At 41.5% G+C, this 24,000-nt stretch overlaps 1 protein-coding gene across 3 annotated transcripts in view; it reads right to left on the reverse strand.

Moving 5' to 3' along the window:
• Nucleotides 1-23,681, reverse strand: part of slc25a21 (solute carrier family 25 member 21) — a 223,410-nt gene extending 199,729 nt beyond the window's left edge. The window contains exons 1-2 of one of the 3 annotated variants that reach the window (XM_034159457.1): nt 23,524-23,681; nt 23,348-23,438 (exon numbers count right to left, since the gene is read on the reverse strand). In XM_034159457.1, coding sequence (XP_034015348.1) covers nt 23,348-23,414 — 67 coding nt within the window. In that variant the 5' untranslated portion in view covers nt 23,415-23,438; nt 23,524-23,681. Of the gene's footprint in view, nt 1-23,347; nt 23,461-23,523 lie in introns of those variants that run through there. The other 2 variants (XM_034159453.1, XM_034159454.1) reach the window with 2 other exon arrangements.
• Nucleotides 23,682-24,000: the final 319 nt, after the last annotated feature.

The following is a 24,000-nucleotide window of genomic DNA, read 5'->3' on the forward strand; positions in this document are numbered from 1 at the left end:
CAGCATTGTGTTCTTGGCTCAAACTACACAAAACAGGTGTCTCTGAGAAAATGAGAAACGCTGACATTTAAGAAGGTGGAACAAATCAAAATTCAGCAGTTGTCAAAAGAAATGGCAACCTTTTAACTTAGAATAGTTGACAATGTTGTATCAGTGGAATGATCAAATATTTTTCAGCACTACTGTACTACAAAATAATCATAATTATTATTACCATTATTATTACTATTGTTATTATTTTTATTAAGATTTAAGTAACGTGTGGAATTTTAAAATACAAGAGGACACATCAAGTAAATATAACATTATTTTTGGAGCAGAGCAAATCATAAATATAATGCAATGCTAAAATACCCTCGGCCATATGAGCATTGTCTTCTTTATGATTTGCAGTTGCTTAATTGCTATCCCAATGCAAAATATCTAATAGTAGCTGAGTTACCTGTTCTCCGCACGAGTAAGAGAAGAATTTCAGCCATGTCGTTATATATTTCATGTCACTATAGTTAAGGTGTAGTAAGTTGCATTACATTGTGTGTATGTTGTCATCATTAATGTTCACAGAGCAATTTATGACATTCATGAGACTCAAGTGAATGATGATAAAAAGGTGATAGCATGTCATATCACTGCAATGCTCTGGCATGCCGTACGTAGCAGGTACACTTTAATTTAAAAAACACACGCCATAACTCGCACACTGCGTGCGCTGGCCCGTTCGGATTGATGCTTGTTCCTGACCTGAGTACCATGTGAACTGTGAAAATAAGGGCTCCAGTGAGCAGGTCTGATCTAAAATACAAGACTAACCGTGTGTGTGTTCGTGCACGTATGCTTTCAACTTAAGAGCCCCAGTCACCATAGCATGTTTGGTATCGATTGCTTAATTGCTGTGGCTGTGCATAGCGAACGCACACACGGTCAACCTTATATATCGAATATATAAAGCAAACCGCGCACGCAGCGTGTGTGTGTGTGCTCACTATGCACAGCCACAGTAATTAAGCAATCAACACCAAACTTGGTGTGGTGACTGGGGCACCAAGGGTGAGGTCACTGGGGCCCTTAGGTTGAAAGCGTACATGCGCGAACACACACACACACACACACACACACACACACACACACACACACACACACACACACACACACACACACACACACACACACACACACACACACACACACACAAAAAAAAAACACTTACTTGTATATTAGGTCATCAAGTCTCACAATCACGTAAGACAGAAAGCACCAGGAGCCTAAAGACTTCTTCGTTATCCTTGAAAAGGTGTCACCATCACCAAAAACCTCTGTCCAGTGACCTCCTAACTCCATAATATATTCCCAAACTCAGACTCCCACACTCCTTTGTCTGCTTCTCAAGTGCTGCATTCAATCTTCACAGCCCTTGGATTGTAAGCCATCATCTGCCACCTGATCTGCTGTTGAGGACTTCTTGTTTCACCAGAGCCCCGTTGTCCATCTCATGTTCAATGTTCCTGTTGGGCCTTTATGACTGTGGTATCAACCACAAGGCACACAAGGTCCCCACCATATTCCACCCAACAGGCAATCCCCTACTTGAATAATTACTCAGGTGTCATGATGTGGATGAGGGATTGGATTTTGACACCTCAATAAATAATACTGTATGCATGACAAGACTTTTATGGAGGCAGCAGATTATGAGTAGATATATTGCAGTTTTGCTCACTGACAACAAGCCATGTTCATCAATAAAGGGAAACACCAGACCTGTTGTTGACCCAGTTGTTGGTGAATGAATTGTAGACAGTATTATCAAAGTAGGAATACTAATATTAGTAGTAATTGTTAAAATGAACATCTGTTTCACTGACATGACAGCTGTGTTTGGTACTCTGGTGGCGCTTGTGATCCTACTACATGCAGACCTTGCCTGAGTTCAACTGGACTATACTCCAGATCACCTTTGAAAGTTGGACCAGCCACAAGCCAGTGCACCTTCCCCGGCCACGGCCCAGAGCACTCACACTAATTTAACAGAGTCAAACATGCTTGGGAATGGTTCATACAACCTCGTATGAGTACACCCTAAATATCATGCATATGCACTGGCCACAGGAGATATTTGTACTATATATGAGAACTTTAAAACTTGAAAACATATGACACAAAAGACAAGCTTACCAGTTACATTGATTAAATAGTGATAAACATCCAGACTGTTGTTTAAGAAGAAGAAAATAATCTTATTACGGTTAGATACAATCCACCAACTAGGAGCAATGTGCAGCCATAGTCCAGTTCCTGGGGACCAACTCCAGATGGAGAGACGCTGCCTTGGTCAGGGGCAGAGAAAGGAGCAGAGCCTAAATAAGCACATTTTTGATTATCGGAGGAAACCGGAGTGTCCGAAAGGAAACCCACGCAGACACAGGGACAACATGCAAACTCCACAGAGAAAGGGCGGGAAGTGACCCACACTGTACTTAAAGCCATGTAGAACCAGTGCCAGTTTTTGCATTATTCTTATAGAGCACGATTTTGGAGGTAACAGTAATTCTGACTAGGACTATATATGAAATTAGAGATCTCTGATCAACATGCCCAAATCATCTTCAACCCCCCAACAAAGCTCTGCCATACTAGTTACTTCATCTGTTATACTACAACCCCAAATCAACAAAAGCTGGGAAGGTATGAATATACAAATAAATAATACCTTGCAGTGATTCTTAGATTGCAACACGTCAGGGTCCTCAAAGGTGGTGTGGGACTGCTGAGGTTGATGGGAGAGCTGTGATGGTACTATTTTGGGCTCCATTGTACTGACAGATGTATGTGAGGATTATAAAACCCTGCTTTTAGACAAACTCGGGGGAGCATTCCAGTGACTGCAGAGAAATGTGTGCTGAATGGAGGCAAAGTACTGCTGACAACTGAGAATGACCACAAGATCAGCTCCATTCACAGACGCATAAGACCAACAGAGCAATTATGAGCTTGGACTAGGGATGGGTATTGATAAACATCGTTGATAACGTCTTAAACGCTAGAGTCCCAAAATTTGGGGACTTGCCCTGTTTTGGAACATTTGAACACTCATAACTAACCAATGCTGACACTAACATACACTTATTATTATACATCAAAATGTCAAGCAAAGTCTCCTCTACAAAAGTATCCATTTCAATCACATATCAACTAACCACAGCTGAAACGCCAAGCAAATAAAGATATAAATCAGAATTCATTTTCTGGTGGAAAAAAAAAAAAAAAAAAAACCTCATTTACGCCTACCAAGTATTATTTACTTTCAATTTTTTTGCATCCACATCATCCCCTAGGACCCATCTTTTAGCTGATCCAAACCTTTGCATTTTTTACCTTTTACAAGCTGAGAAATAAATCATAATGTATGGGTATGTTATTTTGGTGAAATAGGCTCTAGGGCTTAAGGGGTTAAACGTTTCAATAATTTTCTCACACATTTGTTGACAAACTGGTGATTCTGTACCCATCTTTGTGCCTCAAAGACTAGATGGCTTATGTAGCAAATCGTGATTACAAACAGGTGTTTGAAATAACATTATTTAATTTTTGTTTTTACCTCATTACTAACCCTAAATTACACCAATCCAAACCTGTTTTGGAATACATTTCCGGCCTACAATGTAGACAAAATAAATAATAACAAATGAAAGGAATATGACCACACAAAACATGAAATTTTTGGGTTCATAGTATTTACAATCAAGCAGAAGTCAAAGTAAATGTCAGAATCACTGATGGGGATGTTTATTTGCGTTTTTCATGCTGTTCTAGATTTTTCCTGTTTTGAGGTTGTAGTTGCTATGTTTTTAGACACTGGGGGGAGTTAATCTTGTGCTAAAATGCCAGAATTAACAAGCTGGTCAACCTCTGTATTGAAGAGGTATGTTCATATACGTCCAATTATCAATCTATTACTGTCTAATTATCTCCCTTGAAGATGTCAGACCAGAAATACGCCAAGGAGTTGAGGAAGAGTTGCACGCACATACACACCTTTTGTTTGCAGAGGGTATAAGAAGAACGCAATAAGACATTATAGTCCTTCGTAACCATAAAAATTGTAATGTCAAGAGTATTCATAAAGAGCTTTTGCACACTGACAGACAATGATTTTTGCGTCTTCACTGTAGATTGCAAAGTGCCCACTCGACAACATAGTATTCTTGTTCCATTTTCATACATCAGACTGGGCAAGTACAATCCAGAACTGTACGTTCTTGAGCTCAAGGACGCAGGAAGCCTGATGGAGGTTAAAGGGTTACTCATTGACCATTTCCAAAACAAACACTAAAGCCGGTAAATATTGCTCAAACATTTCATCTTGCCACAAAACATGACGTAGTTTTGAGAAATTTGCAAATATTGTGACAGGCAGCCATTTGACATACTAAGATGAAAAACAAAATTACAATCTAACACATATGTTTGGGGTTCAAAAAAGCATATCACCTTCGTGTGCATAGAAATAAGACTGACCATCTTTTTCATTAAATCCCCCTGCGCTTACGTCAAGCCTTTCTTTCAAGCCCAATAATACAGAACATTTTTACTCTGCACGTCAGTGAAGCGGTGAGCAGAGTATTGTTTTCACTGGCATGTGCATGTCTGTGGGTAAGATAACTCAAAAACAGCTGGAGAGACTTCCTTCAAACCTGGTGGGAATGTAACTTGGATAGACTGCTAGAGCGTACATAGATTTGTAAGTAGTTTGGTCAAAAGGCAAGGTCAAGGAAAACATAGCTTGAAAACACTTTTTTTTTTGTATATCTCAACAACCAAAGGAGCCTAGACAGATCACACTTGGTGGGAATATTGGACAGACATCTGCAAGAGATTAGATTTTGGAGTAGTTGAGTTAAGAGTGTTTTAAAAAGGAATAGTTTGGACCATGTATCATCCTTACTTATCACGTTACAGGGTAACATATGTCACATGTCATAGAATCCAATCGACGTAGACCTTGTTTGACCTTTACTTTGGAGACCAAGCATTCTACACTGTCAACACTATTCCATTTATTAATCCTATTAGCTCAACCAATAATTTGCATCACTTTTAACCAAAAGTGGAGCAACTTTAACTTTTGACCCCTGTACAAAATTACACTGACCTCTGTCACCATTCTTGCTGTTTTTATCCAGTAACGCCATAGAATTCAGTCACAGATAGTCCAAACTATACCTTTTTGGAATCTTTATGATCAGGCAAATAATGTGGAATATTTTTCAATATGATTGGAGCATCTTTTAATTTTGACCTCTGTGTAATTCTTCAATTGACCCCTACCTGACCACTGATTGAAAAGCCAAGTGGCCAATCGTTTTTTCAAAAGAGGAGCGTCTAAGGAGTATTTCTGCCGAATTTGATGCTTTTATCACCATTTGCATGATTGTTTCACTTATCTGCTGCACTAGTTGTCCCCATCACATTACTGTTGTTTTCTCGTAGTAAGAGAATTTGTATTTGTTAGTGATTTTCTACAGCAATCAGCAACAGAGATTCTGTCCGCTGAAAGGGAAAAAGTCTCCATTAAAATCCTGCACGTGAGCATCGATGAGGGTATATTTATTTTACAGTTGAAAGGCTTCATGTTTCCCAAAAGTTCAAAGTTTGCGCAACACTTAAACAGCGCAAGAGGAAGAAAAAGAGAGCCAGGCAGAGGGAGAGAGAGAGAGCGAGCAAGAGACAGGCAGAGGGAGAGAAAGGGAGAAATAAATGAGAGAGAGACTATAAATGCCTATAAAAAATAAAAGTAATGAATTCTTTCATCAAAACATCAAATCTAGGCTTTCATCTTAGATACACTTTCTGGCAATTTGTAGCTCAACTTTCGGGTCTCCTTTTTAAGAAAATCCTCATACAAAATCAACAGCAATAATAATAATAATAATATTAAAGCAAATAGAGCTCTGGTATCAGATCGGAAAAGTATCAGTAGATACCCAAATTCAGGTATCCAGATCAGATCTGAAGTGAAAAATTGTGGATCAGTGCATCCCTAGTTAAAAGACGGTGCCAATGGCAGTCCACATTATTTGGAGGAAATGCTTAATCCATGAAGTCCCACAAAAACAAGCCATGAAGAATATTATTATTGTTTTTCCTTTACACAAGGGACCATAACTTCAGCTTGCTGGCACAGCTGTAACTGCGGCAGCATTTGGAGGTACGAGGTTTAGCCAGTCAAGTCCCAAAACAACACACGGAGGATATTATTATTATTTTTCCTTTACATGAGAGGCCGCAACTTTAGTTTATAAAACAGCGAAGCGGGAGAAATTAATGGTCCAGTCCACACCACAGAACTGTTATTGGCTGCTCCACGAAAAAGGCATGTTGATGATGAATTAATAAAAACTGTCCGGTGTGAAGCGGTGGACGTTTCTCATTTCTTGCCCGCAACAATAGACAGTCCCGGTTAGCGACTTTAATCAGCAAAAAGGTGAGTCATGATTAATATCTTTAAATGGCTTTGCTGAAGGTTAATGAATTAAACTGTCAAAATAAAAAAATATCTCGAGATGTTGCCACAGTATATTATTATTCCAGTGTCTGGGAAGAACCCTGTCAGATATTGTACAACTCATCACCACAGCACAACTTTGTTTGTATGTGCGGTTTTTCAACGGTGACTGTTTCAAGGAGGATCTGTTGGGCCTAATTCCACTGGAAGGACAAACAACAGGGGAAATAATTTTCCAAAAGCTTATTGCTTTTTTAAAGACAATGGACTCCCTCAATGGCAGGAAGGGTCAAAGGACTGTCTGCATGACTGTCTGCTGTTGCACCAAAACTACAGTCTGTCCACTGTCTCGTTCACCAGAGTGTCCTCTGCTCTCAGCGTGAACTTTATCAGAGCAACATCCAGTCTTCAGCACAGGTTGTTTCGCAGACTACTTGCCGATATGTCAGCTGAGCACTCTGACCTACTTTTACACATCATCAGGTGGTCTGTGAACTGAGGGAGGAAATTATCACCTTTCTATGTGAATGCAAGCACAAGAAGGCTGAAACATTTCTGACAAAAATGCTGGGTGAGAAATTTGACTCAAATGTGTCTTTTAAGTGATATTATGCATCATTTGAATGGTCTTAATCTGAGTCTTCAGGATAAAACAGTGGCTGATGTGGTTGAAAAGCTGACTGCTTTTATAAAAAAAAAAAAAGACATTTTCGCATGTGATCTTAATGACAGGCTGCACTTTCCCACACTGAGTGACTTCATTAGTATATACTTTTGATGTTCTGTTAAATAAAAAGGGAAAAAGAAATGCAGTAGCATTTGTCTCAATTGTACATCCGAGAGTAATAGTACAGGTCACGAGAATGTCCGGCCCACAAGTCATAGTATTCTGACAAATTTGGCCCCTGGAAAAATGTAGTTGAATAGCCCTGGTCTATCATGACTTGACTTTGTGCTTTCATATGTTGTCTTGTTAATCCTGAAATAATCAGCACTCAAATGCATTACTTTTCTTCTTAACACCTCATTCACAGCTAAATCACTATTACAAACTAAAGGTAGGATGAATGTGTAACATGAGGTTTTCCTCCCTCAGCAATGTGTAAACCATATTGCTCAACCTTAACTAACTGCAGCTTGTTGGAATTGGAACACCACATGTGAAGAATAAACAGAAGAATGCTCACAACAATAAGTGTCACAAGAGCATTCACGTCTCTCCACTTCCCAGTTAGTCAAAGCATGAGACTGAGCTAGACTCCAGCCCCCATGTGGAACATCCCGCTCGTGACTCACCATACCATTGCTACAACATGACACATTGAAATTAAAATCCATTCTGGGTTCTACGATAGTATTAATGCATTTATGACTCCAGCTCACAGCTGCTGTTCGCATATATTATAAACTGATGGTTGTAGGTTCTTTGTGATGAAATACCAGAATTAAAGTGGGCAATGAGTCCAACAGGTCTGTGTCTACATGTAATTGCAAATGTGCTGTTTAAAAAGAATCCCTCCTTCAAGACAATGGACAGGAATTATTTTCTTTCACTAGTTCCTTCATTATGACAAAGAAAATATCAATCAATCAAAATAATTTGTATTCTAAAATGCCTGTGTGTATTTGTATCAACAAACAGACAACGCAGCACATTTTGGGTTGGGTTTGTCTCAGTCTTACATTTTTTTTTTGTTTGTTTCATATTCATACTGACCAGTAGGGGTCTTGAGTGTGCATTTGAAACCTCAAGAAATGAACCACTTCTTAACACAACTGATAGAGCACAAAATTGCTCTATGAAAATGAATGATAACACAACGAAGGAGTGAAAGCAGAAAAGTGTCAAATCACGGCCTTTTGCTGTGTCTGATTTAACAGGTGCACGTCAGGCTGCGGGTCCGAGTCTGAGCACTGTGTGGAGACAAATAAACAATCGGGCTGTTAATCACGGAAATGATTCCAGTCCCACATGCAAGGGTTTTTAAATGGAAATACACTGCGATCCGATGGGACATTTTATCTGATGTGAGCGAAAAATCTGTTACACAAAATCTGTTATATACGGTGTTACAAAAACATTGGGATTTTTTTGTCAGGTGACTAAATATCTGGTTTATATGATGACAGTTTAGGTGAGTTTTTCTGTCCATGGGACTGAACAATAAATTTACCTCACAAAACTTTGACAATGAAGTCTCTTCCATCCTACACATCTGACTTTATTTTCCCAAATTTTTCTTCTGTTCAGATCTGTAGGGAATCTGTACATCTTGAATTCCTTGTCGTCTCTATTTGTGCATCCAAATGCACAGCAACCCGCATTTTCAGCGAATAAATAAATAAAATAGCTGGATTTACATGCAGACAGATTAACAACCAATGCTATTTTGGCCACAAGATGGCTCCATGAGTCACATGACCATTTTTTTTCCGACTCATCATGTCGCTACTCTAGTCTCTAATACAGAGACTCTAGGGGCACCAAGGGGGAGGTCACTGGGGCCCTTAGGTTGAAAGCATACGTGCACTAACACACACAGTCAGCTTCATATATTACATCACGACCCGCTCACTGGAGCCCTAATTTTCGCAATTCACATGGTACTTGTGTCAGGTAACAAGCATCACACTTTACTTTCTGCGTAGTAGCAGCTGGCTAGGGTGCACTTTAATTACAATCCGAACGGGCCAGCACTTAACATGTGCAAGTTAAAGTGCACGTTTTTTTCTATTAAAATGTACCTGCTGCGTACGGCATGCCAGAGCATTGCAGTGATATGACATTCTATCACCTTTTAACATCATTCACTTGAGTCTCATGAATATAACAAATTGCAATAGGAAAATTAATGACAACATACAATGCAATTAGGGAATAATCATGTTGTGTCTGATGGTTTGGGGATGTTCATGCTGGTTATACGGTCGCAAATTGAGCTTTAAAAAGGAGTTTTAAAACGGATATTTGTGACCATAATCCAGCATGAACGTTCACAAATCATCAGGCACAACAGGATCATTCCCATTCTAATCCAATTCCGTCGTTTGCACGGTTTATTTTTCTGTACGTAATTCGGTCGTGGACGCTTACCATGAGCCAGTGTCGCTCCAACAGCAGTTAGGGCGCGGGGTAATCCATGAAATGTGAACATCCATCAAATGTGAAACGGTAATTCTGTGTCAGTATCCACATCAATACTTCCATATGGTTGCTTAAATTCATCCATTTCGGAATTGTTGTCAGTACGCGACTTCATCTTGTTCTCAGTTGACAGCGCCATTACTGACGGACATCCAAATGTGAAACAGTTGAATATTTTGCCACGGTTACCCCGATATTACACAGTCTGAAATCTCACACGATTAACCAATCAGATTTGCGGAAAAAATGTAATTGGATTAGAATGCAACTTACTACACCTTAACTAAAGTGATATGAAATATACAATGACATGACTAAAATTCTTCTCTATTACCAGTGCAGAGAACGGGTAACTCAGCTAGTATACATATACATATATACATATACATATATATATATATATATATATATATATATATATATATATATATATTATATATGTATGTCTATATATACAGTGCTTAATTTGTAAAGTGGGAGGTCCCAGAGCCCAGAGGATGGGTGGCTCCGGTGCAGAAAAAAAAAAGAAGGGGGGGGGGGGGGGGGCGCCACACCAAAAATAAACTGGGCATGTATTGTAGGCCTAATAACACTAGTCACACCAAATCCGGATAGGGTACACATTTCTGTGTACAGTGGTCCCTCGTTTATCACGGGAGTTACGTTCTCCGCGTTCACACCGGGCGCGACACGAGTGACTGCAGCCACAGGTTGCCATGTAATGTCCCCATGTCCCTATGTAAGGATGCGTTTTGGCGCCAAACCGCGCAGCGCGACGCGAGTGAAGCGATTTTGAGCGTTTTGCGTGTTTGTGGCACGATATTGCGTCACGTCACATCGTGTTGCCCTCCTCCCCAAGTTGAAAAATCTGAACTTTTTCGTCTCGTCGCGATGACCAATCAGGGACTGAATATGTAGTGACGTGGAGATGTCTAGAGTTTGACTGAGGATGTGAACATGTCCTGTATCTGGTAGCAGCCTGTGAGCAGGACTTATGTCTCTTTTGTCCTTTATTTCACAATCATGAGAGAGTTTTTGGAGCGAGCAACAGCCCCACAGCAGCGAAAGCGGAGTTTCTTTTTATTTATTTTTTTTACGTGCGCGCAAGGGAATCATCCATGGAGATTATTTTACTTATTAACTACACAGATGTATAATAAAGCAAATGGTGACTGGTTTCTAAAGACAATTATGACAGAGTTTTTTTTGGGAAAGAGCGAGGAGCAGCCTCACAGCAAGCCGCAGAGTTTCGCTCTTTGTTCTTTACTACACAGATGTATAATAAAACAAATGGTGACTGGTTTCTAAACACAATTATGACAGAGTTTTTTGGGGGAGGAGCGAGCTGCAGCAAGCAGCGGAGTTTTTTGTTTGTTTTTTTAACATGTGCACACGTGAACGGGACAGTTGGTCCTCAAACTGGGTCCCACAGAGGCGGAAGGACCGCTGAAAGCAGCCGTCATCCAGACGCAGCTCCTGCAGCAAATAATGATACTCTCTGTATTGGGAGCTTTTCACAACAACTCGCTCCGTGTGATCAAGGTCCGTCATGATGACTTGATGCCGAGCGGAATGGAAGCTCCTCCTACTTAATGACGCACCGGGGCGAATTTTCGCAGAGAAAGTCCACCCAAGAAGAAGAGCGACACACCGGGCAAAGGAGGCGCGTCCGTTGCCATGCGACCCCCGCGAATTTGTAGCGTCTGATCGCGCCCGGTGTGAACGTGGCGGAAATCCGCGAAGTAGCGCTATTTTTTTTACACTTATTATAGATGTTTTAAGGCTGTAAAACCCCTCACTACACACTTTTCTCAAACAGGCATTAACATTTTCTCACTTTTCTGTCTTGTGTAAACACTCGCTTTTTTCTTCTGTGCGAGAAGATTATAAACAGACACACGCAGAACACAATGCGCGGCTCTCCCTTCACTCACTGCCTCCGGAGGTACGGATGTGGCCACGGATCTCTGCGGCTACGGTCAACATCTGGATCAAAACAGCGAGCGTAGCCTCTGGACGTGTTGCCAGATTTGGCGCAATTCCGCACAGCAGCCAGGAGGGCGGCGGTGTGATTGGGAGTGAGAGCAGTCGTGGTGATTTTTTAAAATATTTTGTTAGTCAAGAGAGGTGGCGGATCACGGATCCAGTATAAATAGCTGGCGGAGCCAACGTCAGAGGTTCCAGAGCGCGCGTCAAAGGTTCCGGAGCACGCTCCGGCTTGCTCCCCCTCAAATTAAGCCCTGTATATATACATACACTCAACAAAAATATAAACGCAACACTTTTGGTTTTGCTCCCATTTTGTATGAGATTAACTCAAAGATCTAAAACTTTTTCCACATACACAATATCACCATTTCCCTCAAATATTGTTCACAAACCAGTCTAAATCTGTGATAGTGAGCACTTCTCCTTTGCTGAGATAATCCATCCCACCTCACAGGTGTGCCATATCAAGATGCTGATTAGACACCATTAGTGCACAGGTGTGCCTTAGACTGTCCACAATAAAAGGCCACTCTGAAAGGTGCAGTTTTGTTTTATTGGGGGGGGATACCAGTCAGTATCTGGTGTGACCACCATTTGCCTCATGCAGTGCAACACATCTCCTTCGCATAGAGTTGATCAGGTTGTGAATTGTGGCCTGTGGAATGTTGGTCCACTCCTCTTCAATGGCTGTGCAAAGTTGATGGATATTGGCAGGAACTGGTACATGTTGTCGTATACGCCGGTCCAGAGCATCCCAAACATGCTCAATGGGTGACATGTCCGGTGAGTATGCCGGCCATGCAAGAACTGGGACATTTTCAGCTTCCAAGAATTGTGTACAGATCCTTGCAACATGGGGCCGTGCATTATCCTGCTGCAACATGAGGTGATGTTCATGGATGTATGGCACAACAATGGGCCTCAGGATCTCGTCACGGTATCTCTGTGCATTCAAAATGCCATCAATAAAATGCATCTGTGTTCTTCGTCCATAACAGACGCCTGCCCATACCATAACCCCACCGCCACCATGGGCCACTCAATCCACAACATTGACATTAGAAAACCGCTCACCCACACGACGCCACACATGCTGTCTGCCATCTGCCCTGAACAGTGTGAACCGGGATTAATCCGTGAAGAGAACACCTCTCCAACATGCCAAACACCAGCGAATGTGAGCATTTGCCCACTCAAGTTGGTTACGACGATGAACTGGAGTCAGGTCGAGACCCCGATGAGGACGACGAGCATGCAGATGAGCTTCCCTGAGACGGTTTCTGACAGTTTGTGCAGAAATTCTTTGGTTATGCAAACCGATTGTTTTAGCAGCTGTCCGAGTGGCTGGTCTCAGACGATCTTGGAGGTGAACATGCTGGATGTGGAGGTCCTGGGCTGGTGTGGTTACACATGGTCTGGGGTTGTGAGGCTGGTTGGATGTACTGCCAAATTCTCTGAAGCGCCTTTGGAGACTGCTTATGGTAGAGAAATGAACATTCAATACACGAGCAACAGCTCTGGTTGACATTCCTGCTGTCAGCATGCCAATTGCATGCTCCCTCAAATCTTGTGACATCTGTGGCATTGTGCTGTGTGATAAAACTGCACCTTTCAGAGTGGCCTTTTATTGTGGGCAGTCTAATTTTAGATCTTTGAGTTCATCTCATACAAAATGGGAGCAAAACCAAAAGTGTTGCGTTTATATTTTTGTTGAGTGTATTTTTGTTGAGTGTACATACACACACACACATTTTGTACTGGGATACCAATTAAATAACTGCAAATTATAAAGAAGACCATGCTCATATGGCAGAGGCTATTTTAGCATTGCATTGTATTAAAATCTGAAATGGCGTCACTCATTCGCTGCTGTGTCGATCAACGGTGGCGTGTTACATTATCCTTCAGTCTCGAATCAAGACGTGAAAACGTGAGACGTTTCTAAACAATTTTTTCAAACACCGTGAAGACAGACCACAGACTAAATCTGACGGGGGCCAGAAAAACAAAAATAATCCTTTTTCTTTTGAGCTTATTGGCAGTTTGCAAAACAACATTGTGCATTACTGCCACCAACTGTTGGGTGTAGAGTATTAATGAATTCTGACGTATGCTGTTCCCTTCACCAAAAATCCCACAAAAGTCTGCTCCAATCACCACTCTTTCATGCTTGGGCATACTCTCCATCACCTCATCTAACTCACTTCATAAATCTTCTTTCTCCTTCATCTCACAACTTACCAGTGAGGCGTATGCACTGATGATATTCATGATTAACCCTTCAATTTCCAACTTCCCACTCATCACCCTGTCAGACACTAGCTTAACCTCTCACACACTCTTAATATACTCTTCTTTTAAAGTAACCCCAACACCATCTCTTCCCATCCAAACCATGATACAAGAAAAAGCTTCCGGACTGATCAAGCTACATGTTGTTCATGTAGTCCATACATTACATGGTGTCAGAAGATAAAATACAACAAGAAATATGACAACTGCAACCACTATCTGCATTAAGTTTCAAAGAAAACTGCACGATATGAGAGGAGAAATTCAACTTGTTTATGATTATCAGCGAGTCTGCCTAAAAATCAGAGGAGGTTTAATACGACATGTTTCTGCATAATGCGGGAGAAGAGACAACAAAAGTATACAATGCTTTTGAGTTTACTCAAGAAGAGGTTAATAAGTTGGCTGACCTAAAAGAGAAATTGAAAGACCATTGTGAGCCAAGACAGAACCTTCTGTATATCAGTCATCTGTTTTTCACGAGAGCTCAGGCCACAAAAGAGTATGTGACCGATCTCAAGAACAAAGAAAATTTGGCGTTCTCCATAATTTGCTAAGGAGGGACAAGATTGTCTGTGGTGTTTATGAGGAGCAGGTACATGCAAGACTGTTAAATCACGTAAAAGTGCTCAATGAAGAAACTGAGGTGAACAAGATAAGAAGTATAAAGAATATGGGAAAAAAGCAGACAGAACTAAGGCAAAGATGAGTCCAACTGAACACAGAACCAGAATGAAAATGACCCAAAAGCACATTCAACATGTCCCAGATGTGGTTAAGAAAATGGACCAAAGCAATGTCCAGCTTATAGAATAGAATGCTTTTTATTGTCATTATACACAAGGTACAACGAAATTAAAAGACAACTCCCGTAGTGCAAAGGTGTAAAAGTAAATATAAAAAAATATAAATATAAAAAGACAAATAAGAATATATACATGTATTTACAAGGGAGCCAGCAGGTGTATATAAATATAAGTCTGTGCTATTCATTGCATTCACCTTTATTAAAAATAAATGCATTGAAATGTGCAGACTGTAGGCTAATGTGCATTCAATACTCGTATTGCACTTGGGTAGAACATGTTGTTGAGTCTGGATGTGCGGGCCTTGATGTACCAGTACCTCTTTCCTGAGGGCAGCAGTGAGAACAGGCTGTGCCCGAGGTGTGAACCATCGAAGCTGATGCTTCTGGCCCTACGCAGACATCTGGTGTTATACAGTGAGGAAAATAAGTATTTGAACCCCCTCGATTTTGCAAGTTCTCCCACTTAGAACTCATGGAGGGGTCTGAAATTTTCATCTTAGGTGCATGTCCACTGTGAGAGACATAATGTAAAAATATATATATATATCCAGAAATCACAATGTATGATTTTTTTAATAATTTATTTGTATGTTACTGCTGCAAATAAGTATTTGACCCCCTACCAACCAGCAAGAATTCTGGCTCACACAGACCTGTTAATTTTTCTTTAAGAAGCCCTCTTATTCTGCACTCTTTAGCTGTATTAATTGCACCTGTTTGAACTTGTTACTTGTATAAAAGACACCTGTTCACACACTCAATCAATCACACTCCAACCTGTCCACCATAGCCAAGACCAAAAAGCTGTCTAAGGACACCAGGGACAAAACTGTAGACCTGCACAAGGCTGGGATGGACTACAGGACAACAGGCAAGCAGCTTGGTAGAAGACAACAACTGTTATGATTATTTATTAGAAAGTGGAAAAAACACAAGATGACTGTCAATCTCCCTCGGTCTGGGATTCCATGCAAGATCTCACTTTGTGGGGTAAGAATGATTCTGAGAAAGTTCAGAACTACACAGGAGAACCTGGTCAATGACCTGAAGAGAGCTGGGACCACAGTCACAAAGATTACATTTGTAACACATGATGCTGTCATGGTTTAAAATCCTGCCGGGCAGCAAGGTCCCCCTGCTCAAGCCAGCACATGTCCAGGCCTGTTTGAAGTTCACTAGTGACCATCTGGATGATCCAGAGGAGGCATGGGAGAAGGTCATGTGGTCAGATGAGACCAGAATAGAGCTTTTTTGGAATCAACTCCACTTACCATGTTTAGAGGATGAGAACAACCCCAAGAAAACCATCCCAACTGTGAAGCATGGGGGTGGAAACATCATACACTGGGGGTGCTCTTCTGCAAAGGGGACAGGACGACTGCACCGTATTGAAGGGAGGATGGATGGGGTCATGTATTGCGAGATTTTGGCAAACAACCTCCTTCCCTCAGTAAGAGCATTGAAGATGGGTCATGGCTGGGTCTTCCAGCATAACAATGACCCCAAACGCACAGCCAGGGCAACTAAGGAGGGGCTCTGTAAGAAGCATTTCAAGGTCCTGGAGTGGCCTGGTCAGTCTCCAGACCTGAACTCAATAGAAAATCTTTGGAGGCAGCTAAAACTCCAAACCTGAAAGATTTGGAGAAGATCTGTATGGATGAGTTAGCTTATAGTTAGGGCTGGATCAGGTGACCCTGAACCATCCCTTAGTTATGCTGCTATAGACGTAGACTGCTGGGGGGTTCCCATGATGCACTGTTTCTTTCTCTTTTTGCTCTGTATGCACCACTCTGCATTTAATCATTAGTGATCGATCTCTGCTCCCCTCCACAGCATATCTTTTTCCTGGTTCTCTCCCTCAGCCCCAACCAGTCCCAGCAGAAGACTGCCCCTCCCTGAGCCTGGTTCTGCTGGAGGTTTCTTCCTGTTAAAAGGGAGTTTTTCCTTCCCACTGTAGCCAAGTGCTTGCTCACAGGGGGTCGTTTTGACCGTTGGGGTTTTACATCATTATTGTATGGCCTTGCCCTACAATATAAAGCGCCTTGGGGCAACTGTTTGTTGTGATTTGGCGCTATATAAAAAAAAATTGATTGATTGATTGATGAGTGGACCAAAATCCCTGCTGCAGTGTGTGAAAACCTGGTGAAAAACTACAGGAAACATTTGACCTCTGTAATTGCAAACAAAGGCTACTGTACCAAATTGTTGGCAGTTTCCTCGCTTGCGAGGATAGTGGGAAGGCCTTTTTTTTTTTTAGTTTATTTTCTACAAGCCCTCTGGTGGCTGAAAAGTCCGATGCGGGATATACAAGACCTGTTACACTTGGGGCAAATGAACACTTGAGTAGGCTGGGCTTGTGCTGCTGCCCGCTCTTTCTGTCTTTGACGCTTCTGGTGTGAGGCCTCACTTCTTTCTGCCTCAAACTTCAGGCTGGCGGATTTGATGCTGGAACGCCAGCTGAGTTTATCTGTAGCTACATGCTGCCATGACTGATGCTGAATGCCTGCAAGGGAGAGCTGTTTCTTCAGCTGGTCCTTAAAGCGCTTTTTGGGGGCCCCTTGGTTTCGTCTCCCTTCCTTGAGCTCGCCAAAGAGAATTAATTTCGGCATGCGTGTATCATCCATCCTGGCTACGTGGCCTGCCCAACGAAGCTGTTGTTTTAGTACCAAATATTAACTGTACCAAATATTAACATTGATTTTCACAGGTGTTCAAATACTTATTTGCAGCAGTAACATACAAATAAATTATGAAAAAAATCATACATTGTGATTCCTGGATTTTTTTTTTTTAGATTATGTCTCTCACAGTGGACATGCACTTAAGATGAAAATTTCAGACCCCTCCATGATTTCTAAGTGGAAGAACTTGCAAAATTGCAGGGTGTTCAAATAGTTATTTTCCTCACTGTAGATGTCTGACAGAGAGGACAGCTGCGCTCCTATGATGTTCTGTGCTGACTTCCTGACTCTCTCCAGAGCCTTCCTTGTCAGCCTGAGAGCAGCTCCTGTACCACACCAAGATGTTGTTGGTGAGGACGCTCTCTACAGAACACCTATAGAACACCTTATGGTCAGAGATATAACGTGTGTAATAAGAAAAACAACTTCATGAAAAAATCCCAGCTAAACAAAAATCAAACTAGCAGAATGAGGAAACTACATGTGGCTGAAACAGAGGAAGATTTCTTTATAGGAACTATTGAACTGGAAACTGCAGACTAAAGAAATCTGAAAAATCAAAACAAGTCACAGCTGAAAGTCAATGCAAGAAAGCTAACTGGCCTGAAAAGCTGACAAGAAATGGAAAATATGTGAGCTTTAAGGTAGACACAGGTGCAGAATGTAATGTTCTTGCAGGAAAAAAAAAAAAAAAAAAAAAAAAAAAAAAAAAAAAAAACTACAGATGACTTGAAACTAGCTCAAGGCTGAAAGTTTCATACTGCAAGCTGCTGACTTATTCGGCCGACCAGATGTCACCGGTTGGCAATGCAACACTTATCTGCGAATACAAAGGCAAAAGCCATAAGACTGATTTCCAAATCCTTGACGCTGATGCACCAGCAATACTTGGATGTGAAACGTGAGAAATTAAGCATGGTGAAAAGGATTCATGAAATCAAAGCACAAAATGATCCACTAAAAGACTTTGATAATTTGTTTACTGGTGCTGGTTGTTTGCCAAGGCATCACCACATTCAGACTGATCCAGAAATCTGAATGTGGTGCTGTTGCACTGAAAGACAAGATTGTACAACCCCAATTCCAACGAATTTGGGAAGTTGTGTGAAATGTAAATAAAAACAGAATACAATGATTTGCAAATCCTCTTCAATATTCAATTGAATACACCACAAAGACAAGATATTTAATGATCAAACTGATAAACTTTACAGTTTTTGTGCAAATATTTGCTCATTTTGAAATGGATGCCTGCAACATGTTTCAAAAAAAGCTGGGACAGTCATATGTTTCCACTGCGTTACATCACCTTTCCTCCTAACAACACTCAATAAGCACTTGGGAACTGAGGACACTAATTGTGAGTGTCATGATTGGGTATAAAAGGAGCATCCCCAAAAGTCTCAGCCATTCACAAGCAAAAATGGGGTGAAGATCACCACTTTGTGAACTGCGTGAAAAAAAGTAGTCCAACAGTTTAAGAACAATGTTTCCCAATATTCAATTGCAAGGAATTAAGGGATTCCATCATCTACAGTCTATAATATAATCAGAAGTTCAGAGAATCTGAAGAACGTTCTACATGTAAGCGGCAAGGCTGAAAACCAACACTGAATGCCCGTGACCTTCGATCCCTCAGGTGGCACTGCATTAAAAACTGACATCACTGTGTAAAGGATCTTACCGCGTGGGCTCAGGGACACTTCAGAAAACCATTGTCAGTTAACACAGTTCGTCGCTAGTTACAAGTGCAAGTTAAAACTCTACCATGCAAAGCAAAAGCCATACATCAACAACATCCAGAAACGCCGCCGCCTCCTCTGCGCCTGAGCTCATTTGAAATGGACAGACGTAAAGTGGAACAGTGTGCTGTGGTCTGATGAGTCCACATTTCAAATTGTTTTTGGAAATCATGGATGCCGTTTCCTCTGGACAAAAAAGGAAAAAGACCATCCAGATTGTTACCAGCACAAAGTTCAAAAGCCAGCATCTGTGATGATATGGGGTGTGTTAGTGCCCATGGCATGGGCAACTTACACGTGTGATGGCACCATCAATGCTGAAAGGTACATCCAGGTTTTGGAGCAACACGTGCTGCCATCCAAATGTCTTTTTCAGGGACGTCCCTGCTTATTTCAGCAAGACAATGCCAAGCCACATTCTGCACGTGTTACAACAGCATGACTTCATAGTAAAAGAGTGCAGGTACTACACTGGCCTGCCTACAGTCCAGATCCGTTGCCCATTGAAAATGTGTGGCGCATTATGAAGTGCAAAATACAACAACGGAGACCCCGGACTGTTAAACAACTGAAGTCGTACATCAAGCAAGAATGGGAAAGAATTCCAACTACAAAGCTTTGACAATTCATGTCCTCAGTTCCCAAACGCTTATTAAGTGTTGTTAGATTGAAAGATGATGTAACACAGTGGTAAACATAACACTGTCCCAGCTTTTTTGAAACGTGCTGCAGGCATCCATTTCAAAATGAGCAAATATTTGCAGAAAAACAAAGTTTATAAGTTTGAACATTAAAAATCTTCTCTCTGTGGTGTATTCAACTGAATATAGGTTGAAGAGGATTTGCAAATCATTGCATTCTGTTTTTATTTACATTTTACACAACGTCACAACTTCAATGGAATTGGGGTTGTACTATCAGCAGATGGGCTTAAACCAAATCCAGAGAAGGTGAGAGCTGTGGCACAGTACCCCCACCTGAAGACAAACAAGCTCTCAAGAGATTCATGGGCATGGTTCAATATCTGTCCAAATTCATTCCCAACCTTTCTGAGGCAAGTGCCCTGCTCAGAAAGTTGCTGGAAAGTGACAGTGGATTGCACTGGGAAGACAGCCAGATCAAAAGTGTTTAGATGAAAACATTACTGATCAACGTACCGACACAAAAGTACTATGATGTGCAAAAGCCTGTGACTGTCTGCTGATGCCAGCTCTGAAGTCATCTGAGCTGTAATATTTCAAGATGGAAAACCTCTAGCATATGGATTACGTGCACTTTCAGTTGCTCAGCGACAATATGCACAGATCGAAAAGGAATTGCTCGCCATTGTTTATGAATGTGAGAAGTTCCATCAGTGTGTATATGGCAAAGAAAACCTGGCTGAGAGTGATCAAGAAGTTTTCAAGAAGGCCTTGCACGAAGCCCCACCAAGATTGCAGAGGATGCAACTTAAACTTCAAAGACACAGTCTTAATGTGATTCACAAACCAGGCAAAGAAATGCACATCGCAAACACACTCAGCCGTGCATACTTGAACGAACAGACTGATGATTTGCTCGGTGAAGAGCTTGACGTGAACTGGATCACTCCTCAGCTGCCAATATCTGATGAGAATCTCACCACGTTCCAAAATACAACAGCTGCTGATCCAGAGATGCAACTGCTACGCTGAATGGTTATGAGTGGATGGCCTAAAGAAAAGAATGAAGCACACAAGGACGTTCCATCTTACTGGACATTCATTGCTGTTCAAGGGTGCAAAGCTTCATGTACCAAATCAGCTGCAGCAAGAGATGTTGGAGAAGATCCATGAGTCACACTTCGGAGTAGTGACGTGCAAAGAGAGAGCAAGGGATATTTTGTACTGGCCAGGCATGTCGGTACAAATTGAAAACATTGTGTCACGATGTGCTGTGTGCAATACCAACAAAAAAACAACAACCCTAAAGAGCCTCTCATACCACACACATTACCTGATAGACCGTGATCCAAGACTGGAACAAACCCGTTTCATTTCAATGGGTCAGAATACATTCTCTGTGTTGACCACTACTCAAAGTTTCAAGAGATCAACAAACTGACAGACACAATGAAGCCAATGAAGTCTGTCTGTCAGACATGGCATACCAGACATCATGGTGTCTGACAACAGACCTCAGTATACTTGTGCTGAATTCAGTAAATCTGTGAAGGACTAGGAAATCACACACACGTTACCTCGAGTGTTGGACATGTGCGGTCCAACGGGCAAGCCCAAAGAACTGTCCAAACAGTAAAAAAACTTACTCAAGAAAGCACAAGATGGGAAAGGAGATCCATACATTGAGCTACTAGAATATTGCAACACTCCACTAGAGGGCAAGGGTCAGTCACCTGCTCAGCTCCTGATGGATTGTCGCCTGAAATCCAAAATTCCAGCTACCACCACCCTGCTAACACCTGAAAGCAACATCTCAATTAAAAGAAAGCTGGAAGAAAAACAAGTCATACAGCAAAGGTACTATGATTGATAAATGAGATGTCTTCCAGAGCTACACATAGGAGAGAGAGTGAGAATTCACAGAGGACATGAATGGCAACCAGCTGTCATCATCAGCAGACATGAACAACCAAGGTCATGCATTGTTCAGACTCCAGATGGAAGGACCTACAGGAGAAACCAAAAACACCTTCTGAAAACACCTTGTCACCTATGTCTTTTGACGCACTGGTCAGGAATCATGCTCCTATTTCATTCAGTTTAAAGAGTTTCATATGTGTGTGCCATATATGGGCATGCAATGTTGCTACGCTAACACACTGGGCCTGTCCCTGCTGCTCCTATTAAAGACGTTCTATTTAAGTTGAAAGTAGCATGTGTACACCGCATACTTTTACACTATTCTTCTTTGTTGACTGAGTCATCCTGTCGCTTCCAAATGCGCAGTGGGTATTTTTTTTTAGCCGCTCACAATGAAGTTCTAACCGCCCACTCCTGTAAGATTTGCGTTGGGTCCCGTGGGACCCACTTGCAATGTAGCCCTCTAGCCCATATATTACACTCTCCCTTTACCAGTCAAACAACCAATATTCAAAGTCCCGACTCTCACTTCCACCTTTCCAGTTTTTCACCTTTCTCTATATCTCTCTGGACACGTTCTCCTGCTATTCTTCTTTGCCCAGCAGCAACCCAATTTCCACTGGCATCCTGTTCAGTCATAGCATTGGTGGCAGTTGTTGTTAACCCAAGCCTCAACTGATCCAGTATGGAAATTTAATGTTTATAGTCAGTCCCTTCGGCTGCTCCCTTGTTTTTTCACTTGAGGTCGCCACAGCAGATCCAAGATCTCATGTTGACGTGGCACAAGTTTTACACCGGATGCCCTTCCTGACGCAATTCTACATTACATGGTGAAATGTGGCAGGGGTGGGTTCGAACCAGGAACCTTCTGCACTACAACCAAGCACAGTACCCACTTGGCCACAACCCTTGCTTCCCCATTTAATGTTTATAATAAAGGAAATTATGACTGGTACAGTCACTTGGCTTTAGGAGTGAATTTATGAGAAAAATTTTTAAAAATATATAAATTTTAATGTGGATAATGTGATTGTTGTATAAAAACAGCTTTGTCTGAAGGCTAAACTGTCAGTGAACAGTAGGAGGCGTGTAAACACGCCCCTTATGTTAATTGGCCCTGGGAGCTGTCGGTGAGGAGGAGGAGACACACAGACCTGCCCTCTATATCATTGTCTTGGGGGGAAAAAAAATGTTATGGCGGCAGATGATCGAACGTACCGTGAACGCATCTTGCTTCTCAACATGTCTCAACACTTTGAAATGTGGGTGTAGCTTTTTGGTTTTGTTTTACCCTCCAGTCACGAAGGTGGCGATAAAAGACAGCAGTCTTCCATATACCAACAAACATAAACAAGAAGAAGAAACGAAAGAGGCGGAAGTGATGACCTGAACTATCTTACTCTTAAATCATCTTTGGTTATCTCAAACCCTTGCGCTGAAGCCGATTTACTCAATGTTCGATTCGCTCCACGTGGCCTTATTAAAATATTACGTGACAATCTCTTACAGAAACACAGTGTCGTTACATTTCACAGGTAACACTGTAGGTCCCAGATGACAGTTTTACTAGTTCCAGTCATTACATAACCTGGATTATTCGCAGAAATAACTAAATGGGGGCACTTACCCGCAGATCCACCGGCGATAATCTGATGTGATGCTTCTTTTAACGCGCTCCGTGTCTTTTTGGTCATTTTTCTAACTTTTCGCCGGTTTTGCTGTTGAAGAGAGAAACTGGTTACAGACTATCCGTAACTTTAGGACACACACTGTAGGTTTGTTAGACAGTGATTTAAGACAAACCTGTGTGTCCTGCTCTGACGGTGAATTCTCCGAGCGGCGGAGCTGAAATAAAGCCAAGTTTTTCAAGCAGAGAACGGCGCGGCAGTGATATGTCTCCGAGTGCTCACAGGCTAAGCTAATGTGGAATCAATTAAACCAGCAATAAAAACAACCGCCTGCTTCAAATTTAAACTCACAGAGCACGGGAAATAAAATCACACGTTAGCTCTGACCTCATATTTTTTAAAGGAAAACTGATAATTAGGAAAAATCTTACTTTCGTCCATTTGTTTGTTGTTGCTTAAAACTGCTTCAAGTCGTCGTCTGACTACTTTAGAAAAGAGAAAATGCTGAAACAAACTTACTGTTTCTATTCAACAGGTGCTTTTAAAATAGTTTGCAGCCAAAAAGCTCAGACATTGAGGTAATGTGTCTTTTATAACCTCAAAAATCGACCTATTTTAGTGCCTTTGGCTTTAAAGCCCCAATGAAACAGGT

Source organism: Thalassophryne amazonica, chromosome 19 (assembly GCF_902500255.1).
Source record: "Thalassophryne amazonica chromosome 19, fThaAma1.1, whole genome shotgun sequence".
NCBI classification, from domain to species: Eukaryota; Metazoa; Chordata; class Actinopteri; order Batrachoidiformes; family Batrachoididae; genus Thalassophryne; species Thalassophryne amazonica.